Source organism: Neoarius graeffei, chromosome 15 (genome assembly GCF_027579695.1).
Source record: "Neoarius graeffei isolate fNeoGra1 chromosome 15, fNeoGra1.pri, whole genome shotgun sequence".
Taxonomy (NCBI): domain Eukaryota; kingdom Metazoa; phylum Chordata; class Actinopteri; order Siluriformes; family Ariidae; genus Neoarius; species Neoarius graeffei.
This window is the reverse complement of record NC_083583.1, coordinates 7,924,362-7,938,630: the sequence shown is the minus strand read 5'-3', so window position 1 is coordinate 7,938,630 and position 14,269 is coordinate 7,924,362. Positions and strand designations below refer to the sequence as shown.

Below are 14,269 nucleotides of genomic sequence, written 5' to 3'. Positions count from 1 at the left end.
AACACACAAACAGCACGTTAATTACCCAGAAATGCGATCACTTTGCCACTCCCCTTCCCTAACTTCCTTAGCTTGACCATGTGCCCACTGCCGTAGCATATTATTTCTTGCACACATTTATTTATTTTTGTTAAAAGTAATATACCTGCTTTAAGGCCCGGTCCTACAATACCAGTAACAAAAAATAAATCTGTTCCCTGCAGTTTATGTGGTCGGTGCTCACACCAGACCGGTAACGATCCCTATAGCCCAGGCCTGGGTTTATCCGTATCGGTCAGATATTTTCTTCTAGAGTGATTTTTCCAGGCCTGGACCGGATCTGATCTGGTAAAACATCTGACTAATCAGATAATTGTTTCCATGTGACGTTGTCTGAGCACATACTATTTTCCCCGGGCATCCTTGTTGCATCACAGAATACGGATTCACAGAAAATAAATTTAATACAAAGCACAGAATTTTTTATTCATGGATGTGAGATTATTTTCTGTGAAATATCAATAGTAAATTAATAAACATATAAATGCAGGTAAGATATTTTTAGTTATGAACTTCTGCAGTCCAAACATTTAATTGTTTTAGACTTCTTAATTTTTTTTTTATCCGTGATGCATCATCCGTATGAAATCAGTAACCAATCTGTAAATTATTAGCATCCGTATTAAAATCCGTAACCACTCTGTATTTTGTATTCTTTATTTTATTATATTTTCGTAATCCGTGACCTATCTGTATTTTATCAACTATCAGAGTGTGTGCATGAGTCGTTTTGAAATTCAAGCTTTACAGTATGACCTGGAATAATGTGCTACTTCTTGGATAAAACTTCCAGGACTATTCCCTGAGTGTCAGGACTAACTGGGATTATAGTCGGGATTATAGTTGTGTTGTGACTCCTCCAGACTGGAACTAAATTCAGGCAGAGGGAGAGTCAGAGTTCTCATTGTGGGACCGGACTCTTAGTGTGTGTGTCTCTCTCTCAGGTGCTCTGACGCCGACGGGTCGTCTCATGGTGGAGTTTCCTCTAGACCCGGCTCTGTCCAAGATGCTCATCGTGTCCTGTGACATGGGCTGCAGCGCCGACATCCTCATCATCGTCTCCATGTTGTCTGTGCCGACTATCTTCTACAGGCCGAAGGTTTCCTTTCACTTTTATAATTCACATGTACTTTAAAAAAAAAAAAACTTCAGCAACTCCTAATTGTTATTTCAAAACACTGATGATAATTTATGGAGAGTAGGTTTTTAAAAAATTTATTTATTTTTTAATGCTAAGGAAATATGCGTTGGGGAATCTCTCAACCTTCATTAAGGCGACTCATTTTAGATTTTTTGGATCACGGATCCACCGACGGCAGTTAAATACTACCGCTAGAAAAATAAAAAGTCTGTGCGTATTTTTATTTTAACCACCGAAACGTACAAAAAGAAATGTAAAAAAAAAAATAGTCACATGTTTTTCTTGTAACAGCACTGTATCCCTGGTACTAGGTCATATTTCTTTAAGCAAACAGTATTAGAATCGCAAATACAATGTGTGTTGTATATATCCACTTCAGCCGAGTCTGAAAACAAAACTATTTACGACATTGAGTATTCACTTGAATGTGTTTATGGTATTTACGACCGCTTTACGACCGCGTCAACCTTGTGCTGACCATGGCTGACGCTGACAGCATGGATTCCGAGCTATCGCCTCAACTGTACGCAAGCATAAAGTGTGGTAAAGAAAAGTCTTTTCACTGTCTCACTAACCAAAACGTGGGCGATTTCATCTCTCAAGCGTTGAAAGTAAACAATGAAAAGATCAAAACGATCTTTGGTTCTCAGAAAGAAGGCGGTGATGTAACGAGCGCGATGCCGAATATGCCTGCCATAACGTTAGTTAGCGATTTTGGCTGCAAGTATCTGACTGTGGAATTAGAAGAGGATGGTGCTGCAGAGAGTCCTGTCGAATCGAGTAGCACGAACGGCTCAGCCTTCGATGTGCTCATGAGAGCTCAACGGTCATATGACCACATATACCTTCAGAGAAGTACGTACTGGAATGCTAGTCCGTGTTATAAACTTGTACACAAGAACACACACACACACACACACACACACATATATATACACACACACATTTTATATATATATATATATATATATATATATATATATATATATATATAAAGTGTGTGTGTGTATATATATGTGTATGTATGTACACACACATATATATATATATATATATATATATATATATATATATATATATATATCTCATCTCATTATCTGTAGCCGCTTTATCCTTCTACAGGGTCGCAGGCGAGCTGGAGCCTATCCCAGCTGACTACGGGTGAAAGGCGGGGTACACCCTGGACAAGTCGCCAGGTCATCACAGGGCTGACACATAGACACAGACAACCATTCACACTCACATTCACACCTACGCTCAATTTAGAGTCACCAGTTAACCTAACCTGCATGTCTTTGGACTGTGGGGGAAACCGGAGCACCCGGAGGAAACCCACGCGACACGGGGAGAACATGCAAACTCCGCACAGAAAGGCCCTCGCCGGCCCCGGGGCTCGAACCCAGGACCTTCTTGCTGTGAGGCGACAGTGCTAACCACTACACCACCGTGCCGCCCCATATATATATATATATATATATATGTGTGTGTGTATGTGTGTGCACACACAAATGTGTTGCCCTTGCTAGGATTTGTGCCTTAAGAATTGTCATTTGGAATACTAGGATTTCAAATTCATTAACCACATCAGTAAATCAAAAGAAGAAATGCATTTTGGCTAATTTATATTATATTTTTCATGATATTAAATATAACATGTAGACATGTAGGAAAGCAGATTGGATAATATGGTCAGGTTGGTTTAATTTTTCCTGTATTGGTGATGGAATTTTTTTTTTTTTTTGGTGGTAGCCTATAGAATTACGTGAACACATTTTAATCAAATACACACGCGCGCGCGCGCGTGTGTGTGTGTGTGTGTGTGTGTGTGTGTGTGTGTAAAGTGTGTCTCTTGATAATCCGACATTGAAATTTTGCCATGCAAAAAGAAAAATTGGACAAGGACACTTTTATTTCGACCGACATCAAAAATATGTTGAAAAAATCCGTGAACCTAAAGATAAAAAATGGGTGGCCTAAAAATGTCCGACTTGTTCACCGTGTCGTCCTGCTCCTGTTAGGGCCGAGAGGAGGAGAGCGATCAGGTGAGGGAGAAGTTCGCTGTACCAGAGAGCGATCATCTGACCTACCTCAACGTCTTCCTGCAGTGGAAGAACAACAACTATTCCAGCATCTGGTGCAATGAGCACTTCATCCACACCAAGGCCATGCGCAAGGTGCAGAGACACGATTTAATTTTATTCAGATTAATTGTGGATTATTAGATTCTCTTGGTCTGTTTTGGTGGATTTTGCTCAGTGTGTGCGTTCGTTCGTTCCAGGTCCGGGAGGTACGAGCTCAGCTCAAGGACATCATGGTGCAGCAGAAGATGAACCTGACCTCCTGTGGCTCGGACTGGGACGTGATCAGGAAGTGCATCTGCGCCGCTTATTTCCACCAGGCGGCTAAGCTGAAGGTGCGTCTCGCCCGTGTTCTTCAGACGCTTTAAAACGAGCCAGGTCCAAAATTATTGGCATCCCAGTAAAGATTCGGGGGGAGGTTGTGTTAGTAAATGAGCATTGTGAATAAAACCAACCCCTTCTTCTTATCCCAAAAGAGAGATTTTAATAGAATGGTGTCAATTATTGGCACCCCTAGAAATTCTGACTTGTGTCCTACAAGAGTTATTTTTCATTTTAAACATCAAGCAACTCCAGATCTGCACATCAATACTTGGAATAAATGTTAAATAAAATGTATGCTCACCATATTGTATTCTTCCTCATGCTGCTGTTCTATCATTTTTGGGTTTAATCACCAGACGTAATAACTTTTTTAATACTTACTGAGTGCAAAATTCATGCAAATATGATCCAAGTGTACATGTGTGTGTTTGCAGGGTATAGGGGAATACGTGAACGTACGAACAGGGATGCCGTGTCACCTCCATCCCACCAGCTCTCTCTTTGGCATGGGCTACACCCCTGACTACATCACCTACCACGAACTGGTCATGACCACCAAGGTAACGTGTCTCTTACACTTCTCCATTACGTCCCAAGACCACACAGAGGCCCAGACCAGTTTAAATTCTCAGTCTGGTTGTACAGAAGACGATATGACCCGTGTTGTCTCCTCAGCGCACTGACTTATTCACATATTACACTGGATCCATAAATCCTTATTTAATGTTTCACTGTAGTTTTTTCCATATTCATCAAAGGATTGATGTTTTTTTTTTTTTCCCCCTACCCGAGGGGAAATTGTTTAGTCACTGCAGAAAATAATGCAATCACAAGGACGTTTAATAAGTATTTAAGTAAATAACTGATTTAATATAAAGTGACACGTCCGTCAAATCAATCAGAGTCAAATGAAGCAGCTCAGTAATGGAGATTTAATATTAAAGGTACAGGTAAAGCTGTACAGTAGGGCAGTCAGGATGTCCGTGATGCATGATGGAGGCCGTAAAGCTCTGCACAAGTGTATGCAAATAAAAATGAGCAACTGAACGATTTTAACGTTTAATATTAGTGTATTTAGGATTTTTACGTTGTGAAATTGGTCTAATCTCCCCCTTTTCAACCTTGTGCATTTCTTTAGAACAGTTTTCTTTAAAACCACAGGGATGGTGTTGGTCAGAAGAGATTACACATGCCTCCTTTAATTATTGTGTGTGTGTGTGTGTGTGTTGCAGGAGTACATGCAGTGTGTGACGGCGGTGGATGGAGAGTGGCTAGCGGAGCTCGGCCCCATGTTCTACAGCATCAAACACGCAGGAAAGAGTCGACAGGTAAAACTCCGACGATGAACATCTTAAACGGGCTTTTCTGAGCTAACGTCGCGCTGTACTGCTTTAACAGCGGGGTTTTGCTCAGAGTTTAGGTAGCTTTATTGCTGAACATGAATCGCGCGCACACAAATCAAAGCTTTTCACCAGATGGAGCTTCTTTAAGTCTTGGTTAAATGCCATGAAACAATTTTATAAGAGTACTGATGTTTATTCGTCGTCCTTGAGTAGGACTGGACAATATCACGATAAAATTTCACAATGCTCTGAGATATCGCTTAAAAAGTCTCAAACAACAGGAACGGCCGAGTTATGGCAGAGGCTCGGCTTGGCTGGTTAACGGTCTACGAAATAACTAGAGCACAATGGTGTTTGCGGCGTACCGTGTTAAACAGGGATGTGATTTTTCCGCTTTTTTCACCTCAAAACTTGAAAAAAAAAATGCTTCCGATTTTTCCCTCAAATCCACATTCGTATCCTATTCGTTCCGACTTTGTTTGAAAGATGGCAGCCTCGGATTTGCATCTTTACGCCTCGATCACGGAGGCTGCCATCTTTCAACTCTTTGTTTGAAGCAAGTGCATTCATTGGTTGTTACAGAGCGATGGGCCAATCATGTACCTCGTTTCATCTCATTGACGTAATTACGTCATTTACGCAATTCCGTCATTGAGATGAAACGAGGTACGTGATTGGCCCATCGCTCTGTAACAACCAATGAACGCGCTTGTTAGATAGCTGTACGTAAGCTCGCTTCAAACAGAGTTGAAAGATGGCAGCCTCCGTGATCGAGCGTAAAGATGCAGAGTGAGAGAGAGAGCGAGAGTGTGTGTGTCAGAGTTGCATGTTGACCATTAAATTGGCTTGAATTTGTTAATCATGACAAGTTTTTTCTTGTGTGTTTGCTTGCCATTTTAGTACAATTTTTAAGTCAGAAAACCCCAAAACCCAGGAGCTTCGGGGGGCTGCTGCCCTGGACCAGCTGGGGGCCTGTGGCCCCCAGACCCCCGGCTAAAATTTTCAGATAATTTCACCAGCCCCAAATCACATCCCTGGTTAAACCTTTGCAAGACGATCAGACCTGGACGGAGTAAAAAGCACTGCTGCATCGCTGTCTTTAGGAAACCGTTAACCAAAGTGAAAACACAAGTTGAAAGGATGCCAGGGAAGATCACATCAATTCTGTAAATGTGTGTGAAATTTAATTTTAACGCTGAAAATAATTGTTTTCCTCAGGAGAATCGTCGGAGAGCGAAGGAGGAGATCTCCAACATGGAGGAGGAGATGTCTCTGGCTGAACAGCAGCTGCGGGCGAGGAGAGAGGAGCAGGAGAAGAGGAACACCCTGGGCAGCTCCAGGTACATTCATTCACTGCTGGGTGAAACAGCTGCTCTCATTCTCTTTCTGTAAATCATCCTGGTTAGATATCGGCCCAAATTCTGCTGCGCTGAAATACTAATGCTGTCATTTCGGGAAGACTATTATCAAACCTTCTCCTCAGGCTCCGTGATGAGCTTTTCTCACCTCTCATCTCTGCCTAAGAGGAACAGAAATAATATTGACTCCTGCCTGACCTCCATTACTGTAGCAGTAATGCTGCGGCACAGGAGACGGGTCCGCCTTAATTTTCCGATTAATCTGAGAAATTAATTTTCTGCACATCTGCCAGTACCACAAAGGGAAGAGATTGGTTTTTTAAGATGACACGTTATTAATTAATCAGTACGTTTATCTCTAAATCAAAGCTGGCTGGCAGTGACTATGCTTGCGTTAAAGGGGTAGATCCGAGTTTTGATTTCCATGACTGCAGGATGTGGTGATTCATGCGGCGCTCCCTGTCTCGGACATCTTCAGGATTTAAATGAGAGATCAGGATTTACTGGAGGTGCCAGAAACTGAACGCATGGTACACACCAGCTTAAGGAGTGATGGACATGAGAGAGGAAAACCTCACCCGAGTTATTTTTGTAGACTTTCCAGCACTGGAGCAAGACGTTCAGAACAACTACTTCTGTCCCACCAATTGTCCTTCTCCAAGCTGTCCAGTTTTGTCACTCCTGATGAAAATCTCAACATCAAGTTAATGTAATTTAGTTGCATTGACTGCTGTGATTTAAAACATACTATAAGGTAGAACGTCATTTAATGACGTAGTCCACAACATCCTCTATCATGTCCTCCTTTTTTTCTTTCTTTGGCAAACAGCTGTAGAAGTGTGCGAATGAAGTTGCTGAAACTTTGGGCCATGAAAGTCATTGATGTGTTTTATATGAAGATGCATTTGTTGGTTTGTCTGGGTGGGAGTTTGCCACGGGAATGGCTCATTAATATCATACAATTAGTTTGCTTTACAGATGAATGGTACCGACTAGTGGCCTAGTGGTAGCGTGTCCGCCTCTCGAGCGGGTCATACCAAAGACCATCATAAAAATGGTACCTACTACCATCTGGCAAGGCACGCTGCAATACAGATGTGCATGGGGAGTTAAACTCTCATGGTTACCAGAGGACTAGCCCCCCACTGTAACCCTAGCTATGTAATAGGCGAGGGCTACGGAAACGGAGATCGGCGCCACCCGATGCACCACCATCAGAGTTGGGCCTGGTTAGTACTTGAGTGGGAGACTGCCCAGGAATACCAGGTACTGTAAGGCGTGGGAAGGACTTTTGACAGATGAATGGTGAAGTTATGGCCGTTTTTTGGGGTTTTCGATTGTTGAAAAATTGCCGTCACCTATAATCAGGTGTGTTGTGAAGAAATCAAAATGACTGACAGAGTAAGACGCACCCTGTTCTTGTATTTATATACACGTCTCAAAACGTGTGTTTCTTCTAAAACCATTCTGGTGAATTTTATTTAATTAAGTTGATGTATGCAGGAACACAAGGTCTTGAGTTCAAAATACCATGGCTAGGGACTTGGTAAAGCTCTTAACCTTTGATTGCTCAGCTATAACCCAACATAAGGAATACATGATGGCTGGAATAAATTTCAGGATGATTGAGATGTCTCATAAGTGAAACTAAATTTTTTTTTTTTTCCCCCCATTGTTTGTTTGTTCTTCCTCTCTGGCCAGGGCCATAAAGATCTGTACCCCAGGCAGGAGGGAGGATGTACCCATGACGCCGAAGCGGACTCCTGCGCGTTTCGGCCTTTAGGTCACCCCCAGCTTCATGCCGTCCTGCTGTAGGTGCATTTCCCAGCATCCACCAGCAGTAGGAGCACTTGCCTAAGAGAAGAATTGAGTCGTGGTGGAGGACGCATGACTTGTTTTAATGCAGATCAGGTTTTTCTTTTAAGGTCTGGTCCTTTTTCTTAAATACTAGTTTGCGTGTTTTTGGTGTCTACATAGATCAGTGTGGTTAGAAATCCTCAGTAGTTTATGAGAAATAGTAACATAGTGTTGTAAATATGCTGACAAAACAGTCCAGTGGTCATGTATGAACAGTTCTCTGATAGTCAATTAGTCCTTCCATGTTTTAGTAAAATCAGTCAATCTTGTTGGGATTGAATCTTGGGCAGCCTCCACTGTGACTCTGGCGAGCCCAATTTTTTTTTTTAGCAGCTGTAAATATTGGATCTGCAGTCAATTCTGTGACACTATCACATCCTGTCAACAACAAAGAAATTAAATGGCTGTGGAATACACTGGTTTTGTGTTCTCTTGCAATAAACATTGTAAACACATAAATCACTGTGTTATGACAACAGTCCACCATTCTGATAAATCATAGAGATTAAGGGGGCCAAGCAGATGCTTCCTGTTTGGAACTGCTGTCCGTTGTTTTTCTCCAAAAACAATGTACCTGAAGCATGTTTCCGAGTTAATTGGAGCGTATATGTCTTTCAAGCTGTAATCCATGACTTCCAGGGTGTAAGTTCCCTTACCCACTCACTGTAGAGTTGATCATGAAAAGTAGTGTACAGCCGATGGTCACTAACCAAGCAATATATACCACCATGCATTGTGGTTGCGCTGAAAACGACGGATAGAAGGAAGTATTCAGCCTTGATTTCAAAGAACTGAAAGATGCAGGAAATGCACTCAGTATAATATGGATTTATCACAAAAATGTGACAGTAATGGCATAAATAGTGTCTGAACGTAGTTTCTTTTACCAATGAGCTGTCTCTATAGAATTCCTGAGCTAGATAGTGAGTGAGGGATTTCAGACATAGGGTTAGAGAAGCCAGGTTTATTTTGCCCCCCCATACAGTGAGGAAAAAAGGATCACTGTTGAAGAAAAAGTAAAATCTTGGGATCTCCAAAACCACCACCATCCCAACAGATTATTCAGAAGGTTTTGGTGCCATTTTTCCTCCAAAGACCCTGGAAACCTTGTTGGACTCCATGAAACACCAGGACATTTTGAATCTTCCAGCAGGACAATGATCCGATGTCCAAATCAACACACATGGTTCACTGAGCACAGAATCAAGCTTCTACCCTGAACATCTCGGTCCCCTGCCGAGGACCCTGGCTGATCTGGAGAGATTGTGTAAAGAGGAATGAGCTCAGATGCTCTGGATCTCCAACCTTATAAAATGTTGAGATTCCGTGCTCTTCTTGTGAGAAAGAATGACATGGGAAATGCTTTACAGTCAAGTTTTTTTTCAATGTGTTGCAAGAATGAAAATAGAAACGTGTTGTATTGTTTTGAGTGCAAAAAAACAGGTAAATATTATTTACAAATCATCGTTTTAACTTCAACATACCGTCTCAACATTAAGTGCATCTTTAATAAATAAAAAACTGTAATAAAACATGCCTGTTTTGCACGGGGCCGCATCACACTACCCCGGCATGGATTACTTTCCTTGAACAGCACGTCCCAAAGTGGTTCATTCCACCACACCAACCAGAAGTGCTTGTTTATTAACAGGTTTTTGGACATCTCAGCCTTTGTAATATGGATTCTTTTGCATTAGTGACACGCCTCTGAGCCAAGAAGTTAAAACTTGCCTGTTTTTCTATTTCCTCTGTACATCGAGAGCAAGGCTTCATTAAGTCATTCTTTTTAAAAGTGGTCTTGTGAAGATTGGAAATGGTCTCCTGCACTCGTTTAATTGGGACAAATCTGTGGTACCGGCTGACATTTGAAAAATCCCTCGACTGCATGACGGTGGCAGGCGTCACCTTTATAAGCGATTTATGCTAGAGGCCTTTGTGGCGATGAAAGGAATTAAAATGGCGCGCGTGTCACCCGGGACGCGATTCGGAGGATTAAGAGTAAAACCGGACTTCTGAGAGGATCCGAGATGCCTGTTGACTCTGATGCAGTTTGCTACAGAGAGAGGTGGAGGGTTTGTGTGTTTTCTGTATAAGAACATGTCTCTATCCAAACACTTCAGGGCCTGTGATTACAAACTTAACAGCACAAATGCACTGGATGGGGATGGGGGGGAGAAAAGAAAAAAAAAACACGGTGTTGGCTGCACTTTTAATTAACCCTGGTCTTGTATTGTCCTGATAAAGACAACGAGTGCTGGAGAGCCTTTCTTTTTCTTTCTTTCCATCTACAATACCTCTGTCTGTTGCCTCCCAGTAATGAACAGCCTTCTGGGATCCAATTACAGCACGACTCCATCTGAGGTCTGCTCGAGACATAACTGCAGCCTGATCCTCGTCTCGCACGTCTCTTCCGTCCCTGCTGCCTGTGACTATCGCTTGATGGGATTTTAGAAAGCGGTGTAACCACCGATCCTGCAGAATCTCTCTACAGCCATTAAATCACCTTCTCACGAGCACCGAGATCTAAAAGATGCTCAGGGTTACAGGAAGTGTAAAATTAAATGAATACATTTATTGGCAAAGACAATCGTAGAATTGAAAACTCCCAGAAAGCCACCTCTCACTCACTCGGACTGTATTAATTCCTCTAACAATTTCACTGTTTTGATAAGGATTTCTCACTTCTGATTGGTCAGAAGGTGTTGCATATATTAATGTCCTTGCTGTAATACGTTATTGTTTATATAGTAACGGCTCAGGGACGTTCAAGCGGATCAAAGAACGTGTGTAAAATGTTGATCTTCACATTTATGGAAGGAGTCTACAGTGCTTTGTAACAAACAGCAAATTGCTAAAACACTTCAGGGACATCCTGGTATCAAAGTTGATTATTTTCCTATAACAGCACATCCTGAAAGGTTTAATTCCTCGCACAATAAACCAGAACGTCAAGGGCGTAGTCGCTCATCTGGCCTGCCATCAAAACAACCACGACGATGCGAGAGAGAGAGAGGACTAACTGTTTACAACAGGAAAAAACAATAAAGGGCTAAATTTTGTTCCCTGAGGGAAGATCGACCCAAAACATCGATCGGAACTGAATTCACATGATAAATGAGAGAGGAGATACAATTCTAGTCAGAAGAAACTGTGTTAAGGTGACCTAATTACTAATTTGTTAGCAAAAAAAACTGACAATACAATGACCAAGTGTTGTGCAGAAGGTCGCGTTCTTTCAAGTAAAACAATCAGAACTGAAATCCATTGAGAACTGAGGGAGGAGACATGATTTGACTGAAAATAAACACATTTGTAAACAAATTGTTTACAACAGGAACATCAACAAACAAATGATCACGTTTTGTTCCCTGAGGGAAGATCGACCCAAATCATCAATCGGATTAGAAAGGAGATAAAATTCCAGTGAGAGGCCTGGAAAATTTGTTAATTTGGCCTAATTAGTAACTCATTAGCAAAAAAATTGACAACCAAGTTTTCTGCAGAGTGATGAGTTCTTTGAAACAAAACAATGAGAACGGAAATCTGTGGAGAACTGACAGAGGAGATGCAATTTAAAAATTGTGGACAGTAACGAAGTACATCTCATCTCATTATCTCAAGCCGCTTTATCCTTCTACAGGGTCGCGGGCGAGCTGGAGCCTATCCCAGCTGACTACGGGCGAAAGGCGGGGTACACCCTGGACAAGTCGCCAGGTCATCACAGGGCTGACACATAGACACAGACAACCATTCACACTCACATTCACACCTACGCTCAATTTAGAGTCACCAGTTAACCTAACCTGCATGTCTTTGGACTGTGGGGGAAACCGGAGCACCCGGAGGAAACCCACGCGGACACGGGGAGAACATGCAAACTCCGCACAGAAAGGCCCTCGCCGGCCACGGGGCTCGAACCCAGGACCTTCTTGCTGTGAGGCGACAGCGCTAACCACTACACCACCGTGCCGCCACGAAGTACATTTACTTGAGTATTATTTTTTTGGCGACTTTAACTCCACTACATTTCTATCCAGCTCCTCGTTACTATGAAGCGGCTTTGAAAGTGGATGTTTTTTCTTTTCTGAAACGTGATTTGGTTTTTTCGCAGGTGACACTGAGAGCCGATCAGTAATCACTAAGGTCACGTCACGTCCACAGACTGGATAAAATCAAGATCAGTGATTTCTCAGCAGCGTTATTTAACACGATCAGTTGATGGCAGAACGGAAGGAGGCGGTTCTTCTGTGGAATGCACGCACTCATGGCCCATGAACCCATGTTTCAGTTTTCTGAAAGGATTAAAGATTCGTTTTGTTTTAAATGTTTGCTGAAAACGATCCACATCACGGCCTAAAAAACTCACCGTCCGACCTGCGGAAGCATATTGAGGTCTATAAACGTTTTATTCCAAGAGAAAGCTTGCAGTGAAGTTGTCTGTGCTTTTAGAGCTAACGGTAACGTTGCAATAGCTGTGCAGTCTGGTTAGTCAAATGACTTTCTATGGAGTCATTCGACTAATGCGGCTAACGTTTACACATAGCTAGTTAAGTTGGACACTGTTATGCTAACATGAATAACGTTAACTTATCTGACGTCCTTTCAGAAATATGTTTTAGCATAATCTTGCCAAACAATGTAGAAATCTTTCTTTTCTAGTAGCGTTAGCTGCCCAATATGATTTCGAGCTTGAAAAGAGTTTGCTAGCTTAACATTAAACCACCATGATGCACAGCATGCGCTCATTTTGTGAATTCACATTTCTGTCTTTGGTAACGGTGTTAGGTTTTGTAAGCGTTGTGACAATAATACAACGATGCGTCGACAGAAAATGTACTTTTAAAAGCAAGTACTTTAACTTAAGTAAAAATTTGACTGGACAACTTTCACTTGTGGCGGCACGGTGGTGTAGTGGTTAGCGCTGTCGCCTCACAGCAAGAAGGTCCGGGTTCGAGCCCTGTGGCCGGCGAGGGCCTTTCTGTGCGGAGTTTGGATGTTGTCCGCGTGGGTTTCCTCCGGGTGCTCCGGTTTCCCCCACAGTCCAAAGACATGCAGGTTAGGTTAACTGGTGACTCTAAATTGAGCGTAGGTGTGAATGTGAGTGTGAATGGTTGTCTGTGTCTATGTGTCGGCCCTGTGATGACCTGGCGACTTGTCCAGGGTGTACCCCGCCTTTCGCCCGTAGTCAGCTGGGATAGGCTCCAGCTTGCCTGCGACCCTGTAGAACAGGATAAAGCGGCTACAGATAATGAGATGAGATGAGAACTTTCACTTGTATCGGAGTCACATTTGAACAGTGGGATCTGTACTTTGACTTAAGTAATGAAGTTGGGTACTTTGCCCACCTCTGATTGTGGACGACGGACGCCACGCCATGGCAACGGCCTTATGGTCAGATGAGTTAATGTAATGATGACTAATGGAATCAAATTCAGGATGGATGCATTATTATTATAACAGTGAGTATAAAGGACTGGCAGTAACTGGAATGACAGAATTAGCCTTAAACGCTGTGCTTTGGGAAATTTCAGGACATTAATAACAATTATTGGCTTTCTTTAGTTTTCACAGACACCGTAAGTGTTGTGTATTGAATGCTGCGTGAGAGAAAATGCTGTTTATTGATTTTGCCTGAGTAGAGCAGGACTGTCTCCACGGCTCAGAGATCACGCGGTTATGACTCGCCCTGAGCACACGGGACAGGCCCGACTCAAACACAACTTTACATCACTGACACAGGAACACTGGGGTGATGTTCCATATAATTCCTACCATTATCGCCTACACCAGGTCACTAATATGACTCACTTTACACAAAACAAACAAAAGCACGGGTATTGCGCGCACGCTGATGGATAGATGTTCAGAAAAAGACATCAGGCACAAAAACAGACACTAAATGTGTTTTTTAAATCCGTTCCTAAATGTTTCAAATCCCTGCAGGTTTTAAAAGTTTTCATCTGAAAGCCTCTGAGAAATTTACGACAAACAAATGCTGAAATGTCAAAAATAAATAAAAAAAAAACCCCAAACAAACAAAATATATATATTACATTAAATATCACCACAGTGAACAAACACAGAGAAAGCTGCAGTAACGGCTCACATCTTCACTTACCTCGGAGCAAA

General features: G+C 42.3%; 1 protein-coding gene across 2 annotated transcripts in view; it reads left to right on the top strand.

Annotated features, from left to right (window-relative positions):
* dhx38 (DEAH (Asp-Glu-Ala-His) box polypeptide 38) overlaps positions 1–8,556 on the top strand; it is a 58,466-nt gene extending 49,910 nt beyond the window's left edge. For both annotated transcript variants that reach the window (XM_060940812.1, XM_060940811.1), the window contains exons 21-27: positions 984–1,138; positions 3,199–3,354; positions 3,459–3,593; positions 4,017–4,142; positions 4,815–4,910; positions 6,144–6,265; positions 7,985–8,556. In XM_060940812.1, coding sequence (XP_060796795.1) covers positions 984–1,138; positions 3,199–3,354; positions 3,459–3,593; positions 4,017–4,142; positions 4,815–4,910; positions 6,144–6,265; positions 7,985–8,066 — 872 coding nt within the window. In that variant the 3' untranslated portion in view covers positions 8,067–8,556. The remainder of the gene's footprint in view (positions 1–983; positions 1,139–3,198; positions 3,355–3,458; positions 3,594–4,016; positions 4,143–4,814; positions 4,911–6,143; positions 6,266–7,984) is intronic.
* The last annotated feature ends 5,713 nt before the right edge of the window (positions 8,557–14,269 follow it).